The 19,531-nt window shown below is 43.5% G+C and overlaps 1 protein-coding gene across 6 annotated transcripts in view; it reads left to right on the forward strand.

Moving 5' to 3' along the window:
* The window catches only part of LOC132955702 (C-terminal-binding protein 2), a 103,274-nt gene that overhangs the window by 67,280 nt on the left and 16,463 nt on the right, over positions 1-19,531 (forward strand). For 5 of the 6 annotated variants that reach the window (XM_061028656.1, XM_061028657.1, XM_061028654.1 and 2 more), the window contains 2 exons: positions 14,826-14,980; positions 19,367-19,511. In XM_061028656.1, the coding sequence (XP_060884639.1) occupies positions 14,826-14,980; positions 19,367-19,511 (300 nt within the window). Of the gene's footprint in view, positions 1-5,206; positions 5,977-14,825; positions 14,981-19,366; positions 19,512-19,531 lie in introns of those variants that run through there. The other variant, XM_061028659.1, reaches the window with a different exon arrangement.

Consider the following 19,531-nt stretch of genomic DNA (forward strand, 5'->3'; position numbering starts at 1 on the left):
TTCCTGGTTGAACTTTAATAAAAACAGTTAGTGAACCACAAAGTAGCTCTCCAATCAATGGTGAGTTGTGTTAACAAACGCAACAAGACGAAGAACTGAAGAAAGATCGTAACTGACAAAATATCAAGAAGGCAACATGCTTCCTTACAAGTCTTAGTTTGACTCTTAGTCATTTTCTGGCTTATTGCAACAAACTCTCAATTTCACTTATCCCAGTTTGCAGAGCATATCTGGCTACTTTCGCTGTTTAGATTAATTAAGCCTTGTAAGGTAAGATACTTATTTATACCAAAGAACAAACAGCTTCAAAACGGTAATTGTAAAGGCAACAGGACCTAAAGGACTCTAAATGGCCTGGGTGTAGTTGTGCTAAGTACAACTGTGCTAAGATCTGCTCAAATGAATTGTGGTGTTTATATCATGGCTCCAGTGTGAAACCGGGGTGGGATCTTTGTGCATGTAGTGAAAGTGTTTCATACACTTTTCTGATTGCCAGTATCTTCTTCTAAACACTTTTCGTTACTACTTTGATAAGTCTGATTAGACACAACATTGATACAAAAGCAAAAACTGTGTTGTAGACATAACACTGTAGCCCTATTCAGTCTGCTGTTTCAAGCCGCGATATTTACCCCTCTGTGATGTTTTGCCTTCAATCTGAGACGTAACGGGAGGAAGATGTGGTCCCCCCTCTTACGGCACTTAAGCGCAAAAAGCAGTCGGGAAAGGGCTTGTGACTTCTGCGGCATCTTCTGCGGCACCTCATGTGTGAATGGGGCTTCTGTGTGTCTACTTACCTTACTTATAGAGTCATGTTTCAGCTTGAATATTGAACTGTATGTGGAAATTTAAATTGTTTAAAGAAGTTAAATTTGACAGAAAACATAGGAACTATTTCTTGGTTAGGAATTAGCGCAAATGGAAAGTCTTGAAAGTGAGATATATGAAAATGTATAGTATGTGTGAAAAAATGTTCTGTAATTTGACTAAACATCATCTTTACTCATAAAGTTAGCATATAAGACAGTAACAAGCTAAAACTTCAAGAAGTTGAAATGATCCTAACACACCGCAAGAAAGAAGTCAAGAATGGCAAAAATTCTTAGCAATAAAACTCGTCTATAGAAGCTAGTAGGGGTATTCTCCAGGGTCTATTTGCTCCTGAGCTGAACCTCCCCTGCTGGCTCGAGTTGAGCATCTGAAACGGACCCCTGAACCTCTGGTCTTAATGTGGTCAGCTGAAGCCTCGTCTCCTAACGGCAGGTTTGGCTCACTCCATCATTCGCTTTCTTAAAATCCATTTAAGTGCTTTAGGGGGATTTAACAAGCCTCTACATCCAGCGTCCTCTCAGCAGCACAGTTCCAGCACTTACAGGAAAAGGGCGCTTACAGTATAATTAGGCCGGTTAAAAAAGAGGGCTACCTCTCAACGCTAAATCCACAAGGGCTGTGAGGAGGTTTGGGGGCCATTTGTCGGGTCTTCCAGAGCGTGACCGCCTGCTCTTGATGTCTCACTGTGCTAAAGGTCAGAGCTGTAAAAAAAAAAGTCAGGCAGCCGGAGAGAAAATGTGAAACATTCTTTGGATTTAAAATAAGAAAATTGTGTTTTTAGGCATCTGAAAGAAAAAAAAAATGCATCAAAGGAAAAAATTAACTGTGGGTTTATTGCCTGTAAACATGGAGCTGAAATGGTGTCAAGGATCATCATGCTTCATTTTAGCTGTACTTAAAAAAAAAACAAAAAAAAAACACCCATGTTTTTTTCACAGTAGCAGGATGGATTTATATTTTATCAACTTGTCCTTGTGGGTACAAGCAAAAAAAGAAAAGGCTGGGCAGAATATTGTCATGTTATAATGTGTAAAAAAACTAGAGAGAAAAAACAAACATGAACTTTGTGTTTCTTCAAAAGAACATTGAAATAGTAAAGAACAAATAGATAAATACAAAAGTGATCTTTAAGTATTTCATGCATCAGGTTTCGCTGTAATAAATGTGTGTGTTCGTGCTCTGAGGTGTTGTCGTGGCTTTGCTGAGGGGAGAACAGATGTAGCCTTCAGTGCTGGTTTACACCCGGGTCTGGCTGCTGTACATCTGAAAAAGGAAGTGTGTGTTTGTGTGTGTAGGGTGGTGGTGGTGGGGTGGTGGGGGACCTGCTGTGCCAATCTGTTCTCATTAGTGTTTACTCGCCCCCTCCAAACATGTAACGACACGCACGTCAACTGCTGGAGTCAGAGGAGTATTGCTGTTTGTTCACACCAGGCCCGCGGCTGCACGAAACACCCATCCTCGCTGTCTGCATACCTTTTCCAAAGAGACCTGCGATCCTCTGGACTCATTAGCCAATGATTGTCAGACATGGTGCCTTGCAGGAGAGATCACAAGCAGCTCTTGAGGGGGCAAGACCCTCTAGATATTTGTTAACTTTATGAGCACAAGTATTGACATCAATTCAACCACTCCTGAAGATTTATTTGAAAAAATCTTCACTCGTGTTACACAACAAAACTGGTCAAATCTGAGGAATTCTATAGCTTCATGCACAAACAAATACAAAAGTGAATTATCCGCAGAGGTCTTTTCAAATCACACACGGCCCAGGACTCTGAAGTTGGTAAAACAAAGCAGATTCATGTAAAGAATCAGTGTCTTGTGGCTATACTTCAGGGGCTACTGCTGTGTTTTTGTTTATTTCTGTTTACTTAAAGCTGTCGTATTATCACACACAAAAAAATCCTCTGGCTTTATTTTAAAGTTTAAACAACCAACATTTAGAGAGTGCACTGGAGAAGTTTGAACGCCCGCCATGTGAGTTGAAAGTTTGGTTTGTTTGATCCATCATTATATCAAAAGTTATCCAGGTCCTATCCAGACCTATTTCCAGGTCATCGCCCACTCTTAAATAGAAATGTTAATGTCTGACCTTTAATCTCAAACTAATTTCCATAACACCATTTAGAAAAACTATTCTGTTTGAATATGTCAATTCAGGCAGCACCAGCGCTCATAATGATTTTTTTTTTTTAATGTTTCTTTGAGGTCACAAAAATTGCACCATCTCTTATTAAACAATCTAAATTAACAGCTGCATTTTGGCAGCTGTCACACATTTCCAATTTGTGTCTTTAAAGCACATAAGCGACTAAATCTTGTGTGAGGCACTTTGAATTGCCTTGTTGTTGAGATGTGCTCTATAAATAAACTTGCCTCGTCTAAACTCTGGTAAAATTTAAGTTGTTGTGTCTCAATAGTCTAAAAATGATCATGAGTCAACACAACGGACTCAAATCTTTTGATCAACTAAACTGTCTTCACACAGTGTCCTCTTGCTCAGATGAAATGAAAACCCCAAGTTTACTAAACTTTTTTTTTTCTCCTCTCCTCTCACTGAAACAGTCATAATTGCTTCACATTGTATTGCTTAGTTTAGATTTATTGCAAGATAAAACAAAATTGGTTATAAAAATTCAGTCTTTTGGGCTGACCGATAAGGGATATTTTGGTCCCCTACTGATATTGAAATTAGGGAGAGAATAAAATCTGATACCGATATTTTGGCCGATATCTTTCTTCGATTTTTAAAAAATCTGTAGAGATAAACATAGATGCACACATTTATTGCATTAATCACTCAAATGCAGCTGTCAAAAACTGGAGAGTCATAATGGTGTTGTAATGATACTCAAATGAAGTGCTATTTGACTGGTATTATCGGCTGGCCGATTAATCGGACGTTCTCTAAAAAAATAAAATTCTTACCTCTGAGGATACACGAGTGGTAGGATATAATTTCTCAGTTTGCAGCTCAATACTATTCGACCTTTTTGACCTGAGAGGTTGGCAGTCATCAGTGGCCATTTAAAGAAACTCTGTTGTTCTTTTGTATGTCCTCCTTGATTCTTTATTTTCTTTTTAAATCATCCACCTCCTTACAGCCCGCTCTGTTTGATGCGAAGCTGTGATCTGCCACGTTCCATATTAACATATTGCTGTCAATCAGCCCCCCCCTCCCACTCCTGCATATCCTCTTATGTTATTGAAGAGAGAAAGATCAGAGGGGCAGGCGTATCCCCGCCCTCCATCAAGAGTGTGTATACGTGTGTGTATATGTGTGTGTGTGTGTGTGTCTGGCCGGCTGGCAGGAAGTGGGGGCTGCTGCCTTCCTTTGATGGTCACACTCCCTCAGATGTGTCATTGGTGCAGACGGCGGCTCAGCCGACATGCCGCGTCTCCTCTCGTTTGGGCTGAGAAAAAACAGCGCTGATAGTCACCTAAACACACATACTTAAAGTGGATACCCACAACTCTTCTGCAGAAAAGCAGGAAATTGGCCTCACACTGGGCTGTTCCCCCTCTCCACTTTACTGTCAGTGATAATCGGTTGTGGCGTGTGACCATGCCGATTCTTTGTCTATTGGTCGCACCTGTCATGCAGCCGGTTAGGTGTGTGCGTGCGTGTGTGTGTTTTTGTGCATCGCCATGGTCTGGCCGTGCTGCAGAATTGCAGGGAGGCTCCGGTTACATTGTTATTCTAAACAGTGGTGTTTTCAGCCGCCCGTCCGCGGAGTCGTTCAGCAGAGCGATCTGTCAGTCCGCTCCTCTCACTCCTCCCCACTACTCTTCCCTCTTCTTCCCTCCAGGGACCGAACTGTGAACTTAACACACTCGGCTCTGATGACTTCCCTGATGGTGCGAAAAAACAGCCAACTCTACAGCTGTAATGTTATTGCTGGAGCGGCTTGAATGTTGCATTGTTCTTCTGGCTGGATGTGTGTGTGTGTTTGTGTGTGTGTGTGTGTTTGTGTCTGAGTGCGTGCATGTGTGTGTAACATTCACAGCGAGGGAGGGGAGAGTGAGTGAGTGTGTGTGTCACTATTCCAATCTCTTCCTGGTAACCCGCAAAATGCCAGGGTGGGGTGAGTTTTTTTTTTTTTCCTTGAGTGTGTGTGTTTTTTGGGGGTGGAGATGAAAGTTGAAAAAGAAGAGGAAACCAAATGATCATGAGGGTGATGGAAGTGAAGCTGCAATGAAACGAAAGCAAAAGAGAGAGAGTGTGTGTGTGTGTGTTCATAAGAGAGAAGGGGAAAAAAGGGGGCAGGCTTTCCTAAAACATAGTGGAGTCCACATCAGAAATAAAACATAAAAAAAAGGGGAGAAGAAGAAGAAGAAGGAGGAGGAGGAGGGAAAAAGGGAGGAGGGATTGTGCTCGAGTGTGTTATGTGTGCGGATCCTATGAAGTGATCGCAGCCGGGGAGTAAATTGTGCGAGCTCAGAGAGCTCAGCGCTGCATGTTCGAGCTGACACTTTTGATTTAGACAGGATTTTTTTCCTGCAGCAAGATCTTTTTTTCCTGCCCCTCCTGGTTTATTAGCAGCAAAGACAAAGGCAGGAGAAAGAGCAAAAGAGAGAGAGAGAGAGCCGTGTGAGTAGATGTTGCGCAGCTGACAGCAGAGGAAGCAGCAGAGAGAGTTTCCAGCCATCGCAGCCTTTTTTTTCCTTGGGGATTTTTTTTCTAAAAAAGAAGGACAAAAGCGTCACCCCCTCCCTTTGCCTCCTCCAACCCCGCTACCATCCGATCACCAGCCTGCACGCCGCTTCGTGTGTCTGTGTGCACAGAAGGAAGCCAGGAGTGTATGGTGCTTTTCTCGCAGCCCTCAAAGGCATGGACTGAACATGATGCAGCCGGGAGCTTAGTGAGAGCTCGCTTCGCTAAAAAAAAAAAAAAAAACAGGGCCAACCCAACAGGGCCAGACCAAGAGGAGCAACTCCGGGGGAGGGGGGAGGGGGGTCGAAGGAAGAAGTGAAGGAGGAGAAGAAAAGAGAAAGGGGGGGTACCCTCCTTGGATTATTGTGGAGGGTCTTACACTTCTTATTTTTTTCAAATTTTTCCCCCCTCTCTGCTTGCCTCAATCATCTTGTGTTTTTGCTGCGATGTGTAGATTTTAAGCTGAAGAATGTGGAGGCAACATTTTCCAGGCAAGCAGCATGTTTCCTGTTTTCTTTTCTGGATGTCTAATAAAGTCTGGCATGTGGGAGGTGGGAGGGAGGGAGGGAGGGTGGGAGGTAGGTGGATCGGGATATGTAGAGGGGGAGGTGAGTGTGTGTGTGTGTGTGTGTGTGGGTGGGTGTCTGTGTGTGTTTTGTGTGGCCGCTAAGGTTGGGGCTAGTGGTCCAATGGTGTTGTCATTTTGGTGGTCTGCCTGTCCTGTGCTGCTGCTGCTGCTGCTGCTGCACTTGGCTCCGTGCTTTTGTACTTCCTCTGCGTATTTTGGGATCTGAGCGCACTCCACTGCTCGGGGGCAACGCCGGAGAATAAAAGAGCGGGAAAAAGAGAGAGAGAGGAAGGGGTAGGAGGTCAGTGCCATGGATGCTGTTGACACCCGCTTTTGTCCCGTGGTGGAGTGCGAGCTAGGCCTGCCCATAGACACACACACACACACACACACACACACACACACACACACACACACACACACACACACACACACACACAGGGCACTATTTAAAAACAGGCGTTCGCTCGTTTTCTTGGCAGGGGACGGGTTGGTGTGGCTGGCAGCCGGGTGGTGACAGGGGTGGGGCACTGGCAGTCCAGGACAAGTGGCCTTTGTGTGCTACTTTTTTGGGGAAGTGAAGGGAGGGAAGGGCTGCCAACAAAGGGTTCTTACACCCGCCCCCCTCCTCACCCGCCTCACCTCCTCTCTTCTGCCACTACAACTCATGCAGTGACCTCGTGCTGTCACTGGCAGATGAAGGTTCTGTGTGTGTTTATGACAGGTTTTGTGTGTGTGTTTGCGTGTGTGTAGTAAAGTAGTAAATGAGTAATTCAGCCCCAGTAAACTAGAAGTACGACTCTGGCAGAGCGCCATATGAAGAGGGAGGAAACTCCAGCAAGGAAAACAAAGTGTTGTTTGACCCAACGGCACATCTGTGCATTATGCCAAGTCCTCTCTGTTACTCCACAGTCAGAGCTGCTGGCAGCCCGCCAAGGCTGTGTGTGTGGGTTTCTATTCATTCGTTGCCCGATCCATGCCTGTGAGTTCCTGTTGTGTACATGGAGATCTGTCTTTGCAACTTCTGCCTCTGAGAACCCTTTCTGCACACGTTGGTTGCAAACTTTTCATGAAATAAGGCGTTAAAGTTCCTCTACATCTTGTTGAACACGAACACAGTTTAGAATCATCTTTTCAAAACCCGCTCGTAAATGAAGTTCATCTAGTTTTACTTCATTTCTTCAGCTTCTCGCTCCAAAAACTGTAACTTCTGAATCTGACTGGATGCCATCAGCTAGATCGTCTCTTGTTAAAACTTAACATCCATGCTGAACTGCCAGAAACACGCAGTCCACTCACTAATCTAAATGGTTGTCTGTTGTTTCTTCTCGTCCAACAAATTATATTTGGCTAAGCACAGATGCCAATTTCGCGGGGAGCACATTAGTAACGCAGAAGCCAATTTTTAGTTTGGGCTTTGGGCGAGCTATTTGGAGAATTATCATTAATTAACTACAGCTGATATGATCAACTGCCAGAGCTGATTCAAACAGCAATAATCATCATTTGGTTGCAATATTTATTGAGTTGACTGCAACCTGGATTATTTCTACATCCCACTTTGCTAATAAACAGAAAGATGATGTTCTGGATTCAGATTTAAAGTGAAACAATCACAGCAAAACCTTACAAAGATGCACAGGCCACATACCCCAATATAATATACCCCCCCCCCCCCCCACCACCACACACACACACACACACACACACAAAGCCTCCCCCTGTTTGACTGGCTGCATTAACCAGAGGATGTGGGTCATGTTTCAGTGCTGCTCACAGTGGCACAGTAAATGGCTGTAACTGTCGGCGGTCAGCAGCAGCAGCAGCCTTGTTGTCAAGAAGGAGCCACCTGCAAACAGCAGCTTGGGGTTGCTAGGTTACCAGTGGCAGGAGATGATGATAGTATTGTGTATCTGGTCTCCCATTACCGCTAAAGTGACTTCACTGGCCATTTCTTTTCGGCTTTTTCTTCACTTTGTATTTTCTTTTCCTGACCACAACACGACTGCGTTTCCCTTTCGCTTTTCTTTGCCCTCCTTTCTTCATTGAGGCAACATAACACCAGCAGCAGAGAGGCCAGTGGTAGGAAGAAAACTCCCTTCTCTCTCTTTCTTCCCCACATAATGGAAACTCTGGCCTCATCCTCTCAGTGCAGCGCTCTGTTGCGTCCTGCTGCCAAACTCTGACTAAGTGTTGCTGGCTCAGGAACCACAGCATCCAGCCCGGCTTCAGTCCTGGTTCCAGAAGTATTTGTCTACAGGAATGATTAGAATCAAAATACTGATGACAGAGAGAGATTGAAATGAAAAAACAGAAAATCAGGCGGAAAAGTGATCTCATAGATGCCACTTTTCTAAATCAAGTAAGCCTTTTTTTTTTTTTAAGGAAGGACCTAGATTTTCAAAAATAAATTTCCGTCTGACCCAATTCTTATTTTGAGCAACCGTTGTGCGTTCTAATTGTGAAAATGTTCTCCTTTAAATGGCTATCTGCGCTCACTGTCTTTTTTTACAGGGCTCTGAAAAGATTTGAGTAACATCATATCGAGCACAAATGGAGAGTGATTTTGAAAATAGGATTTCAAGGCCTATTTTCATCATCTTGAAACGCACATGATGAATCTTTCTTTGCGTTTGCAAGAAACAAGAATTCCTTTTAAATCATCATGTTGTACTTTTCTGCTATTACAAAGCGATCAGGAAAGTGTGACTCAAGGTCATACATAATGTATGTTTCTTGTGTTTGTGTATAGAGCTGTCGTGGAAGCCGAAGTGTTGCAGAAACATTAGTTGTATTTGGATCTAAAAAGTGCTGATACCATTATTCATTTAATACATTTATTATATATATCGTATGTCAGGCAGCAGGGTGCTGCAGTGGCTTGTGCTGTTACCTCGCAGCAAAAAGGTTTGCTTCCTCAGATCCCTGGTCAGCCTTGGTGAGGTTTGCATGATCTCCCCATGCATGAGTGAGTGTATTCCCTCCGGGTACTCCGACTTCCTCCCATAGTCCAGAGACATGCTCGTTAGGTTAATTGGTGACCTGGACTTGCCTATGAGTGTGAATGGTTTTACATGACCCCCACAGCATGACATTTTCATGTTGGATGGGAGGGGGGATGCTCAGAAGGCAGGTCATGACATAAACGGAAGCGGCAGAGGTTGTAGCGCGATGATTAAAACTGCATATCAATGCTGCTTGTAATTGGACGTATTCCTAGCATAAACAAAAAGGTGGAGCAGAACATACTGGTGCGCAGAATAGAGTATGAAGGGTCTTCATTATGTGCATGAAGATCCTGGTGGCAGGATTTGAACGCCATCATCCCGCCACTTGCTCGCAGGGAATTTTCCTGAATATTACCTGCTGCATGCACACATCCGCTCTGCAGATTTCTTGCGGGCAATTTACTTGGGGGCTGGAAGGATCAAGTCAAGATAAAGAAAGGGTGCAAAACATGGCTATTTGTGTTCACAAATGCAGCATGGCAGAACTGTTCAGCAGTATTGCAATAAATACATTAAAGAGGTTGATGTCAGCCCTGTGATTGATTAGTGACCTGTCCAAGATGATCCCCGACACTCGACCAATGACAGCAGTGTTTGGTTCTAGCCTCACAATCCTGAACGGCATAAGCAGTATAGATAATGGATAGATGGAGAAATCATTGGTTTCACCACTGGGGTCTGGGGTGCGAGGCTCTGTCTGCTCTGGGGTTGTTATTATTACATTTGTACATATCTACTAAAGCAGCGATAGCACACTAAATAGATGTAAAAGATATATTTTTCTTCACACAAAAATATCAGTCACACCTGTAATGGAGGTTCTAATGAAAACATTGAAATTCATGTACATTTATGACACCAATGTATCAGTTTTCTTTTCAATGTGGGTCCTTCGGGGGCTCAGCTTTTTTTAGATACAAGTGGGGGAGGCTCAAAGGAAAAAGGTTGGGAATGGGAAACCGCTGAGATAGATGGATGGATTGATATTTTTGTCTCATCCCAGTACCAGTGGATGTTATTTTCTAGGCACTGCCATGAATTAATAAGTTGAAAAATGTAAGCTAAATCACTAATGAGGGAAATATTAGCCGCTGCCCAGACCTGATATAGTATATCATTACCCAGACACAGCAGAGGTGTGTGTGAATATGTGTTTCATGCATGTATTCCCTTGGCAGGTAAACCCATGACAGCAGCTGCCTCCCCCACTGAAAACCTCCCAAATCATCTCTCTCACACACTGGCAGCCTGGCAACAGTTAGGCAACAAGCAGAGGAAGCGAGAACACAGAGGAAAGGAAATGAGGGGGATTAATTAATAGACGAGTAAAATTAAGAGCACTCTGCCTCCTGCCGTTCTAACAAACCCCCCCAACACCCCCACGCTGCCCCTCCAGCTCTCAATGTGCACATTTGTTGACATTTGACGCACTGTAGTACCGGTATATGTCATCCTCTCTCGTCTCTGAATCTCTAGGTGTTTTTAGTCAGACAGCCAGCGGCCGCTGCTGAACAGGCGGCAGAGCATCAGACCGCAGAGAACATGGCAGACCTTTTGAACACCCTGTTTTATTTCAGAGTGTTACTTCTGAAAGAGCTGTGACAGAGCTGTTCGTATTAGAGAGCTGTGAGTGTGTTTGCCACAGTGGAGGTGTTTCAAAGCAATTCAATACAAAAAGTGTTTGAGATATTTATTGGTATCATTTCTGTGCTCTGTGGAGAGACCTCTGAGGCTGTAACCATGCAGAATATTTAACTCCAGTCGAGATAAAAGATACATTTGAAGGTGAAAATAAAAGTAGATTTTAAGATGTCTACTAATTGCTTCATGGCAACCCCTTTTTAATAGTTGATAGCACAGGTAGATCCCAGTAACCAGGGATTTTGTAATTTGCAAACATGAACCTTGGTTGTGAGTTTGAAGTCTCTTTTAAGCTGTTTGACTTAATTCACCAACCGTTTGCAGAGAGAAAGGAAGGTGTTGTGATTTATCAGCATTGGGTGTGGTTGTATTGTGCAGCTGACAAACCCAGTGGTCTTGGTTTAGACTGGTTTGATGTACATGCTGTCAGTTTAGCGCAGGGGGAGTGTTGCCTGTCACCTCACTGCTTTCCCCTGCCCGCATAAATCATCTCCTCTCCATCAAAATCAGAATCAATCCGTCACACTGGAGCAGGACACAGGCACGCACACGCACACACACTCACACACACACACACACACACACACACACACACACACACACACCCACACTACCCGGCGCCTGGAAAGATGGAGCAAACAGAGAGGGAAGGAAAGAAATTGACAGAAAAGGAATGGGAAGAAGGGATTGGCAGTTGAGGTGAGAGGATGTCAGAGGAAGGAGCGGCAGTGATTTCTTTAAGACAGCTGAGGAATGGTAGAGAAGGTGGGGGAAGAAGAGAGATAAAGGATGGGGGAGCGGATACATCGCGGGCAAACAGAGATACAGTGAGAGAAGCTGTGAAAAGATGCTATCATACTGACAGAGATCTGTGAGAATACAACACTGCAGACGATTCGGTGAAATGCTGCAGCATAAGAGTCAGTGAGAGGGAGATTGAAAGAGTGAGACACCGAAAGGTCAGAGAGAAACCCGCTGGTTGATTTATAGAGTTAGGCATGTCTGACTTCTGCCTCAGGCCTCTTCTCACCTGATGACCCACTGCTGTCTTTAATCTGTGTAAGCCACTAACTAGCAGCTTAAATGAAGCAGGTAGAAGGTTACAGGTGTTGAGTCTTTTCTGGGAGTCAAGGACTGCAGCCTCTGCAATGTCTTAATCAACATTATGGATATAGCCGTAGAATAAAATTGACAGGTTTGATATTGACGAGGCATCTTTAACTGTAGTGTACAAGTAAATCAAGTTTGCAGCCCCCATGCCTGAGCATTTTAGCCCTTTTTGTGTAATCTTTTGACTTTACTGCATTTAAACTTGAGTAGGGATTAATTTGCGTGTCAATTAAAATTTAAAATCTGCCTAAAGCGAAGTTAACACTATATATCTAGCGCAGTCATTGTTGTGATGAGGTGTGTTATCGTTTTACACCAAGCAGGATCATCTGCTGGTAGATTACGTCAAATTGATTCGCTAACGTTGAGCGGGGTAATGTTGGCAGTCTGCTCATGGAGGTACATGCCAGTTTAACCTGACACAGCACACATAAAATTGTATCTTCATCAGATCAAAATACTGACAAACCCGCTGCTCTGTCTTCACTAACTTAGACATAAGAAAATGTGTTTAACAATCACACATAGCTGGTTTTCAACCCTGCGAGTTGTACACATCCTTTGCTGATATATACTTGAACAACTTTTATTCATAATTGCGTCCGTCAGCTCGATTGGATGGTTTCCTGCCCCCTTGTGGCCAACAATAAGTACGCTCAACTTTAAAAACAAGTTGCTTCTGAAAACAGGCTATATTCAGTTTAAAGTTATATAAAACAGAGGGTAGCAGATAACCAGAAGGCGGAACATGTGATTCCATTTATTATCAGAACTGTTTTTTAATTTCTGTTGATCAATTCATCAGCTCATTGTTCCAGGCCCTTAACGCACAAGCTGCCTCTCTCGCAACCTTGCCAGTTTCCTGTAATGGACCCGGTCTTTACCACCCAGCTGCCTCCATTAATATTCAACATGCTGTCAGTCGCAGATGTGGCACAGACAGCGGAGTCGCCACGCCTCACCTTTCTCTGCCGTCATGTCACCCGTCCCGAACCGGGAGTGTGATAAGTAGGCATGAAGCGGTGATGCCGGTGTTGTTTGTTTGGCAGCTTGTGGGTACAGAGAAGGGGGAGGTGGCTGTCTTTCTGTCTGTCTGTCTGTCTGTCTGTCAGGAGTGAAAACATGTCCTCCACCCCTTGCACCAAGAGTCTACGCCTTGGACCGTAACTCTCTGCCCCAAAAATTAGGTGCGCTAAAATTGGCAGCCTGTTAAGTGATCACCATGACAATAGGAGGATGGCACAAGGAGATGACAGCTCCACTCCCCTCCTCCACAACTTGCCCTGAGAAGCTGCACTTCTGGACGGCTTTGCTTACTGTCATTTATGTGCTCTCTCTCTCTTCGCCTCTTTCTCTGATATGCCTCCCGGGAGCTCTTTAAGCAAACAGGCAGTGTTTAGTGTGTTTTATGCATGCTCATTTTCTCCCTTTTCCTCCCTCTTCCACCCACCCTTCCTCCCACCTGTTTGTTTTCTCTCCCTGCATACGTCAGTCTGTTTGTAAAGCGGCCACACACACAACTTTCCTTAATCTCAAATCTCTTAATCTCACCTTTATCTGCCCTAATCAGCCTCCTCTGCTGCTCTAATCCCACAGAGCGTGTCCCTAATGGGCCTCTCCTCTCGTTTCCTCTCCCTCCACCCTGCTCCTTATCTCTACCCAGGAGGCTGACGTCATCCTAATCTTTAGGATCAGTTAAAAGTGTACACACCTTTTGTAAGAGAGTGATGTAATACAAACACACAGAAACATATAGACATTCCTGCTGGTTTGAGTTTCGTCTTGGAGTGACTTTTGTCCTGTTTTAGTCAGCTTGAACAGATCCATATCTACAGACCCAGAGAAAGGATCGCGACATGTGCAGCTCTGCATCTCAGGAGGAAACCGTTTTTCATCCCCTGAGCTGCACGCCGCTCAGCTCCGCGGCAGCATGAATATTGATGCTCCTTACTTGTTAACATTGTATGAAGCAGCACTCGTAATTGTCTGTCTTCTCAGTGCGACACGTCTCCTTCAGCGGGGTTGTGTGAGAAGGTCGGCCCACTGGGGAGCTCGCTCGGCTCCTCTTCACTCTGAGTGAGAAAAAAGTGGCAAGAGGGAAGGAGAAAGAGCGTGGCGTGGGGGAAAAAATAAAACAGAATTGCGACACGCACTTCGTTAAGTGCGTTCAAGTGCTGATGTGAGTTGGCTGTGGGTTTTTTGTAAGGCTTGTAGTGTTTTCTCTAGCGCCCTCCATTTCAATGAAACATGGCTCCTTTGAGGCAGGGCATGATTTCTAAAGGTGTAGCTCGCAGGTTTTCTCTTTGTTTCTGCTTTTATTCTTCAGCTGCAGGTTTGCAAATGTACGATCCTCTACCTTGAACTGAGAAATGAGAACAGCCATAGTGTGTGTGCAGTAGTTGTTGCTCATACACACAAGGGAATACACTTCTCTTTTTGTATGAAACAGTGCTTGTGTGTGCACCCGCATAGCTGCATGTCATATATTCCTATTTGCATTGGAGGTTTTCTGCATGTGATGTTAGTGTTAGGGAGCCCTGAGACCGACAGGATTCCTGTAAGTGAGGCTGTGGTCTAATCCACTCTTAAGTAGGTGCATTGATTTATTGAGCCACCCTTGGTAGTTGGGAGAAGCCTTTTTCCCTGCAATATCCTAATCACATCTGCATTCACAAACTGGCAGCAGGTTATCATCATCTTTTAGTGTTCAAGGAAAAAGACAATTGACTCCAGCTGCAAGAGAGTGTCAGTTACAGAGTTTTTGTTTAATAGTTTGCAAAGTACTATTTATTTTCTGTTTACACATTTTACACAATTAGTATAAAACTCTTACAAACTCGGATTGCAATGCTAATGGCTCCAAAAATGAAGTCTCAAAGGAAGAACTGCCCGAATCTCAGGAAATAAATCTATTCGCCTGCTAACATTTAACGATAGGAAAGTTAAGTAAGTACATGAGTTTGTTTTGACTTCTACCTAAACTAATCTTTCCTTCTCCTCCATCTGTCTCCAGGTATTCGGCCCCAAATCATGAATGGGCCAATGCATCCCCGCCCCCTGGTGGCGCTGCTGGATGGGCGCGACTGCACTGTGGAGATGCCCATCCTGAAAGACTTGGCGACTGTCGCCTTCTGTGACGCTCAGTCCACACAGGAAATACACGAGAAGGTAGGAGACACACAAGTTCACCAACACAAACACCACATACTGCTTTCCAAGTGCTCCGAGCAGAAAGTTTATGGAGAGATGTCACTCACTCATGTCTGCTCCTTTCTTTTTCTATCACAGCGCTGAAATGTGCACTGCATTATATTGGCTCCATATACACATGCCAGTTAAAATATAGTGGCTTCATTATGATTTAATGTCACTTTGTGGTACAGAGTGCAATGCCGACATCATCATGTCATTGTTCTAATAGAGAGTCTTGTATGGCGGGGATGCAGTGTAATTACATTGGCTTGTAGAGGCTCTTTTATTGCTTTTTATGCAGCACCAAGGCTGCAAAAACAATATACAACCACAGAGATGTGTATCACCAAAGTGCTATCTCTCCATCTGCAGACGGAGCGAGAGCCGCTACATCTTTCCTCTCGCTGTTTTTATGAAAATGGGACATATTAAAAACGCAACATTTGCATAGAGATCAATTCAATCAAAGACCTTGGGCGGTGAGGAGAAGGGGGTAGCGGGGAGCTTTTTGTTTGTTTTAACACTGCCTTATCAGGAGAAACATGATTGTAATGTTCACCTCGCCAGCATATTCAGCAGTTCGCAGTAATAACTTGCAGTCTAGATACCCAGAGGGGCGGTGTAGATTGAAAATGTCCAATCTCTTCTTACTGCTGCATGGATGCGGAGATGCAGCGCTGATAATTCAGGGAGTTTCGGTATGATGTTCACAGGCCAGACACCAGCTGCCACACTCTCCTCCATCCAGAGCAGAAAATACAGAAACTCATGGGAAAGGCTTGTCAAGGGGAGAATCTGAAAGTGGCCTGAGGTTATGTCAGGTCTTCTACCTAGTAATCCCTTATTTCCCGGGTGACAGGGGCATGATGAAACACGCAGGCGAATACTGATCGTGATCAAGTTACAATAGCACTTCTCTAAGACCAAATCCTGCAAGCAGCACCTGCGCTCCAACATCACCATCCAAGGTCGATGATCTCTGGTCTTTCTCACAGGGCTCGTGTCTCACAGTCACATGTGGCGAGCTGGGCAATAGCCCAAATGGCAAAGAGTCAACATTGGCCTACCACATTGCACGCTGCCTGACGATTCATCCGATTGGGGTTTTCAGATTAGGCATGAAATTGATCTAAATGTCTCTTGCTTTTTTTTTTTACCCAAACAACAGAAAAAAACAGAATCTGAAAAAAATTATTACAGCCATGAAACAGGAAGGTGCTCTTTGCTTTCTTTGCTCTGTAATTGAATTCAAATAGATTCATAGCTAAAATGAAAGTTTATTGATTAATAAAAGAAGTGTTTAAGATTCTGTTTAGGATTCAACAAAGTATGCTTAGATGACTTGACTTTACTACCACCACTACTGTTTTTTTACCTGTGGGCAGAGGAAGGCTGCTTTTCTCTGCTTTCTCTGATGCATTCTAGGCTAGATAAATTGGCGTCCAGGCGTAACTGTATCTGATTATGATTAACTTATTGAGTCTTGCTAATCTTATGTAGCTAACTCTTGGCAAGAAAGTAAGTAAACGCACATCTAAAATAGTCCTACATCTTCCAGGTGGAGAAAGTCTGTTTTTAGCATTACAACCACCTCTCATCTCCTGTACGTTCACACTCACTCAACAGTGGGATGACCTCATAGAGTTGAAATCCCTCCCCGGTAAGCCACAGGGAAGAAAAAACACACACAGCTACTCTACAGTACGTGATTTCACCAAATTGAATCTCAGCCTCTCACGTTTATGTCCGCCAAAAAGGGAGGACTTGCAGCTTTTGTAAGAGAAGCTTCACCAGAAATCACAGACTTAAAAAGCAAAAATGATCTGCTTACAGTACTGGGGGGGGGGGGGGGGGGCATATGTTAGGTCAGAGTTTCCATTCGGATAATTCATTATGAAAAGACTAACTCAAAAACAGCAGTGTTTGTGCCTCTTACCACAGGTCATGTATGGAGCGTTTTAACCTTGAACAAGTATCTGGAAGGCCTGTCCAGGGCGCTGCTCTAATAAAAAACTGTATGGAAATTCAGAGCTAATCTGCTAATCAAAGGGAAGCTAATGCAGTTTGGCTGGAGGTGAATGCAGAGCTGTTATTTAGCGATGCTGACAGGGGCTGTGGCTGATACTAAGGGGGGGATAATGTAGCTCCACATCAGACTGAATCACAGGCCAGGTCACCTTGTACATGTCAAGTAGCAGCGAAGCAGCGTTTCACACTGTCGGCTCCTGAGGTGACTTAATTCAGACCGTTTTTTCTTCACTCAAAGGGTGATGTATGAAGTGGGGTTTTTTTACTCCATGAAAAGATGCATATTTGGGTGTTTTTTTAAGCATCAGAACGCAAAGAACCTGTCAACAGATCAAATTAATCATCGGTCAAAGTGTGATGAAATAAACACATTTTGGCACATAAGAAAACTGTGGCTCATATGACCCTTTTTTTTTGGATTTCTTGATTCAACATGAAGAATAGCCATTTTCTCTGAAAACAGATTGATTAGTTTGATCTTCGATTATGGTTACATTTAAGGGTCTATGAAATTAATAATTATGCAAAATGTACTCAACGCTGGTTATCTAACATTATATTTGTCCCTAGCCTGTCTACAATCCCCCCCCCCCCCCCCCCCCAGTTATGAGAAAAGTCCATCCTCTCTGTCTTTTGCCTGCTCCACTTTTCAGAAAATGCGTGCTCGAACAGGCCGTTTAGAGATTCTCCCTTTGTGACATCACCTGTTTTGAGCAGGGCTGAAATAGAGGGGTTTATAGGCATGATCAAATACAGGATCGGAGTGGTTTTAACAGACATGTTTTGGGGCGCTCTGAGACTTATTTAAACTGGTTGAAAAGGAGGATAATATGTGTCTTTTAAGCACGACATTCTTGTCTCAGTATAACAACTGGTAGACCAAATGTATCTCAGACTTATTGAAGGCTTAACGTACCTCATGAGTTTGGACAGAGGCTGCATGGTATGTGATCCGTTGTGTTCTGTCCTGTCACAGTTACCAGCCTATTATTTAGTTTTTCTAGATCTCCAGGAAGTCATTCTATAACCACGACAAACAAGCTGTTAACCCTGATGTGAAAATAAGACCAAGATCTTGAAAAAAATACATTAAAATTACTCGTAATAACGAGAAAAGGAAAGTTCATAAAAAGTGTGAATGCATGTCAGTTTAGGGCTTCTGTACAATCCCACATTGGACTGAAATGTATGAAAACGTGAAAAGCAGATAAGACCTCATGAGGAAAGATACTGAAGTAGCAGTAACAGTATTAGAATAGGAATGCAGAGGAAAAGCTAGATAACAGTTTTCTTTCTTTTTGGTGTATTTCAGTGTCTTGATAGGTTTAACGTCCCCTAAGAAGCATTTTTGCGAGTTTAAAGGTTCCCTTATGTTCTTTATTTCCTTGACCTGCCACTGGCTATCATATCTTAATCTTGATCTGGTGATCGGCTGCTACTCTGACCTCTCTGTCCGGTCAATTGCTCAGATCCTTTGTCCATAAACACCCTCGGGCTCTGAGTGTGATTGTGATGACCATGCAGAAGTGTAGCTCCTCCGAGATAATGTAATGACTTGTTCTGCTTCAGTGAAAAAAACAAACACATTGTAAATGCTGCTGTTGGTGACCATGTGATGTGTGTACTTCCCCTCGCTGTGAAATCTTAAACGTTTTCCTAAGTGTCCGAGGTTAAAGCGGAAATAATCATTATGGCTCCTCTTGAAGGAATGTGATCTTGTGATTGTCATGGGGTCTTCTGATGAACGCAAATGGACTAATGGCCATTTTGCGTGGGCTGCAAAAAGACCGTAACGACAAAACAAATGCAGATAAATTATTGACTTGAGTACACATGGGTAACATATAATATTAAATAAACTCATAGACCAGTCGGATCTTTCTTCTGAGCTTTAATGAATGAAATTCTTCTGTTCAGTAAACAATATCTCACAGGCTTTATTTTTTAAACAAGTTCATATAGATTCTAATGAGAGTCATGTATTTTTTGTCTTCAAATCATGAATCCTTCATCGGTAGGTTTTAGTTAGATTCAGTCCAGGTGATTGATATGAGACGATTCAACTAGCTAAAATATGATCCAATAACCTTATGAATAAACTCTTTAGGACTTAAGATTTCTATCCAAAACAATCCATTTGTTTTCATACAAAGAATAAGTGCACGTATGTCCTGCAGCTGGTGTATTGATTGACGTTTCATAAAGAGGACGATTTGGATCTATTCATTCAACTTGTGTCGATGTTTAAGCTGTTGATGTTTAATTCTACGTACACGTCTTAATTCTATGTTGATGAATATATTAGTTAATACCGACATTTTCAATCATCTGCAGGTGCTCAATGAAGCAGTGGGAGCCATGATGTACCACACCATCACCCTGACCAGAGAGGACCTGGAGAAGTTCAAAGCTCTACGCATTATCATCCGCATCGGCAGCGGATACGACAACATTGACATCAAGGCTGCAGGAGAGCTGGGTAAGAATTCAAAAAGTCTG

Source organism: Labrus mixtus, chromosome 21 (genome assembly GCF_963584025.1).
Source record: "Labrus mixtus chromosome 21, fLabMix1.1, whole genome shotgun sequence".
In the NCBI taxonomy this organism is placed as follows: Eukaryota; Metazoa; Chordata; class Actinopteri; order Labriformes; family Labridae; genus Labrus; species Labrus mixtus.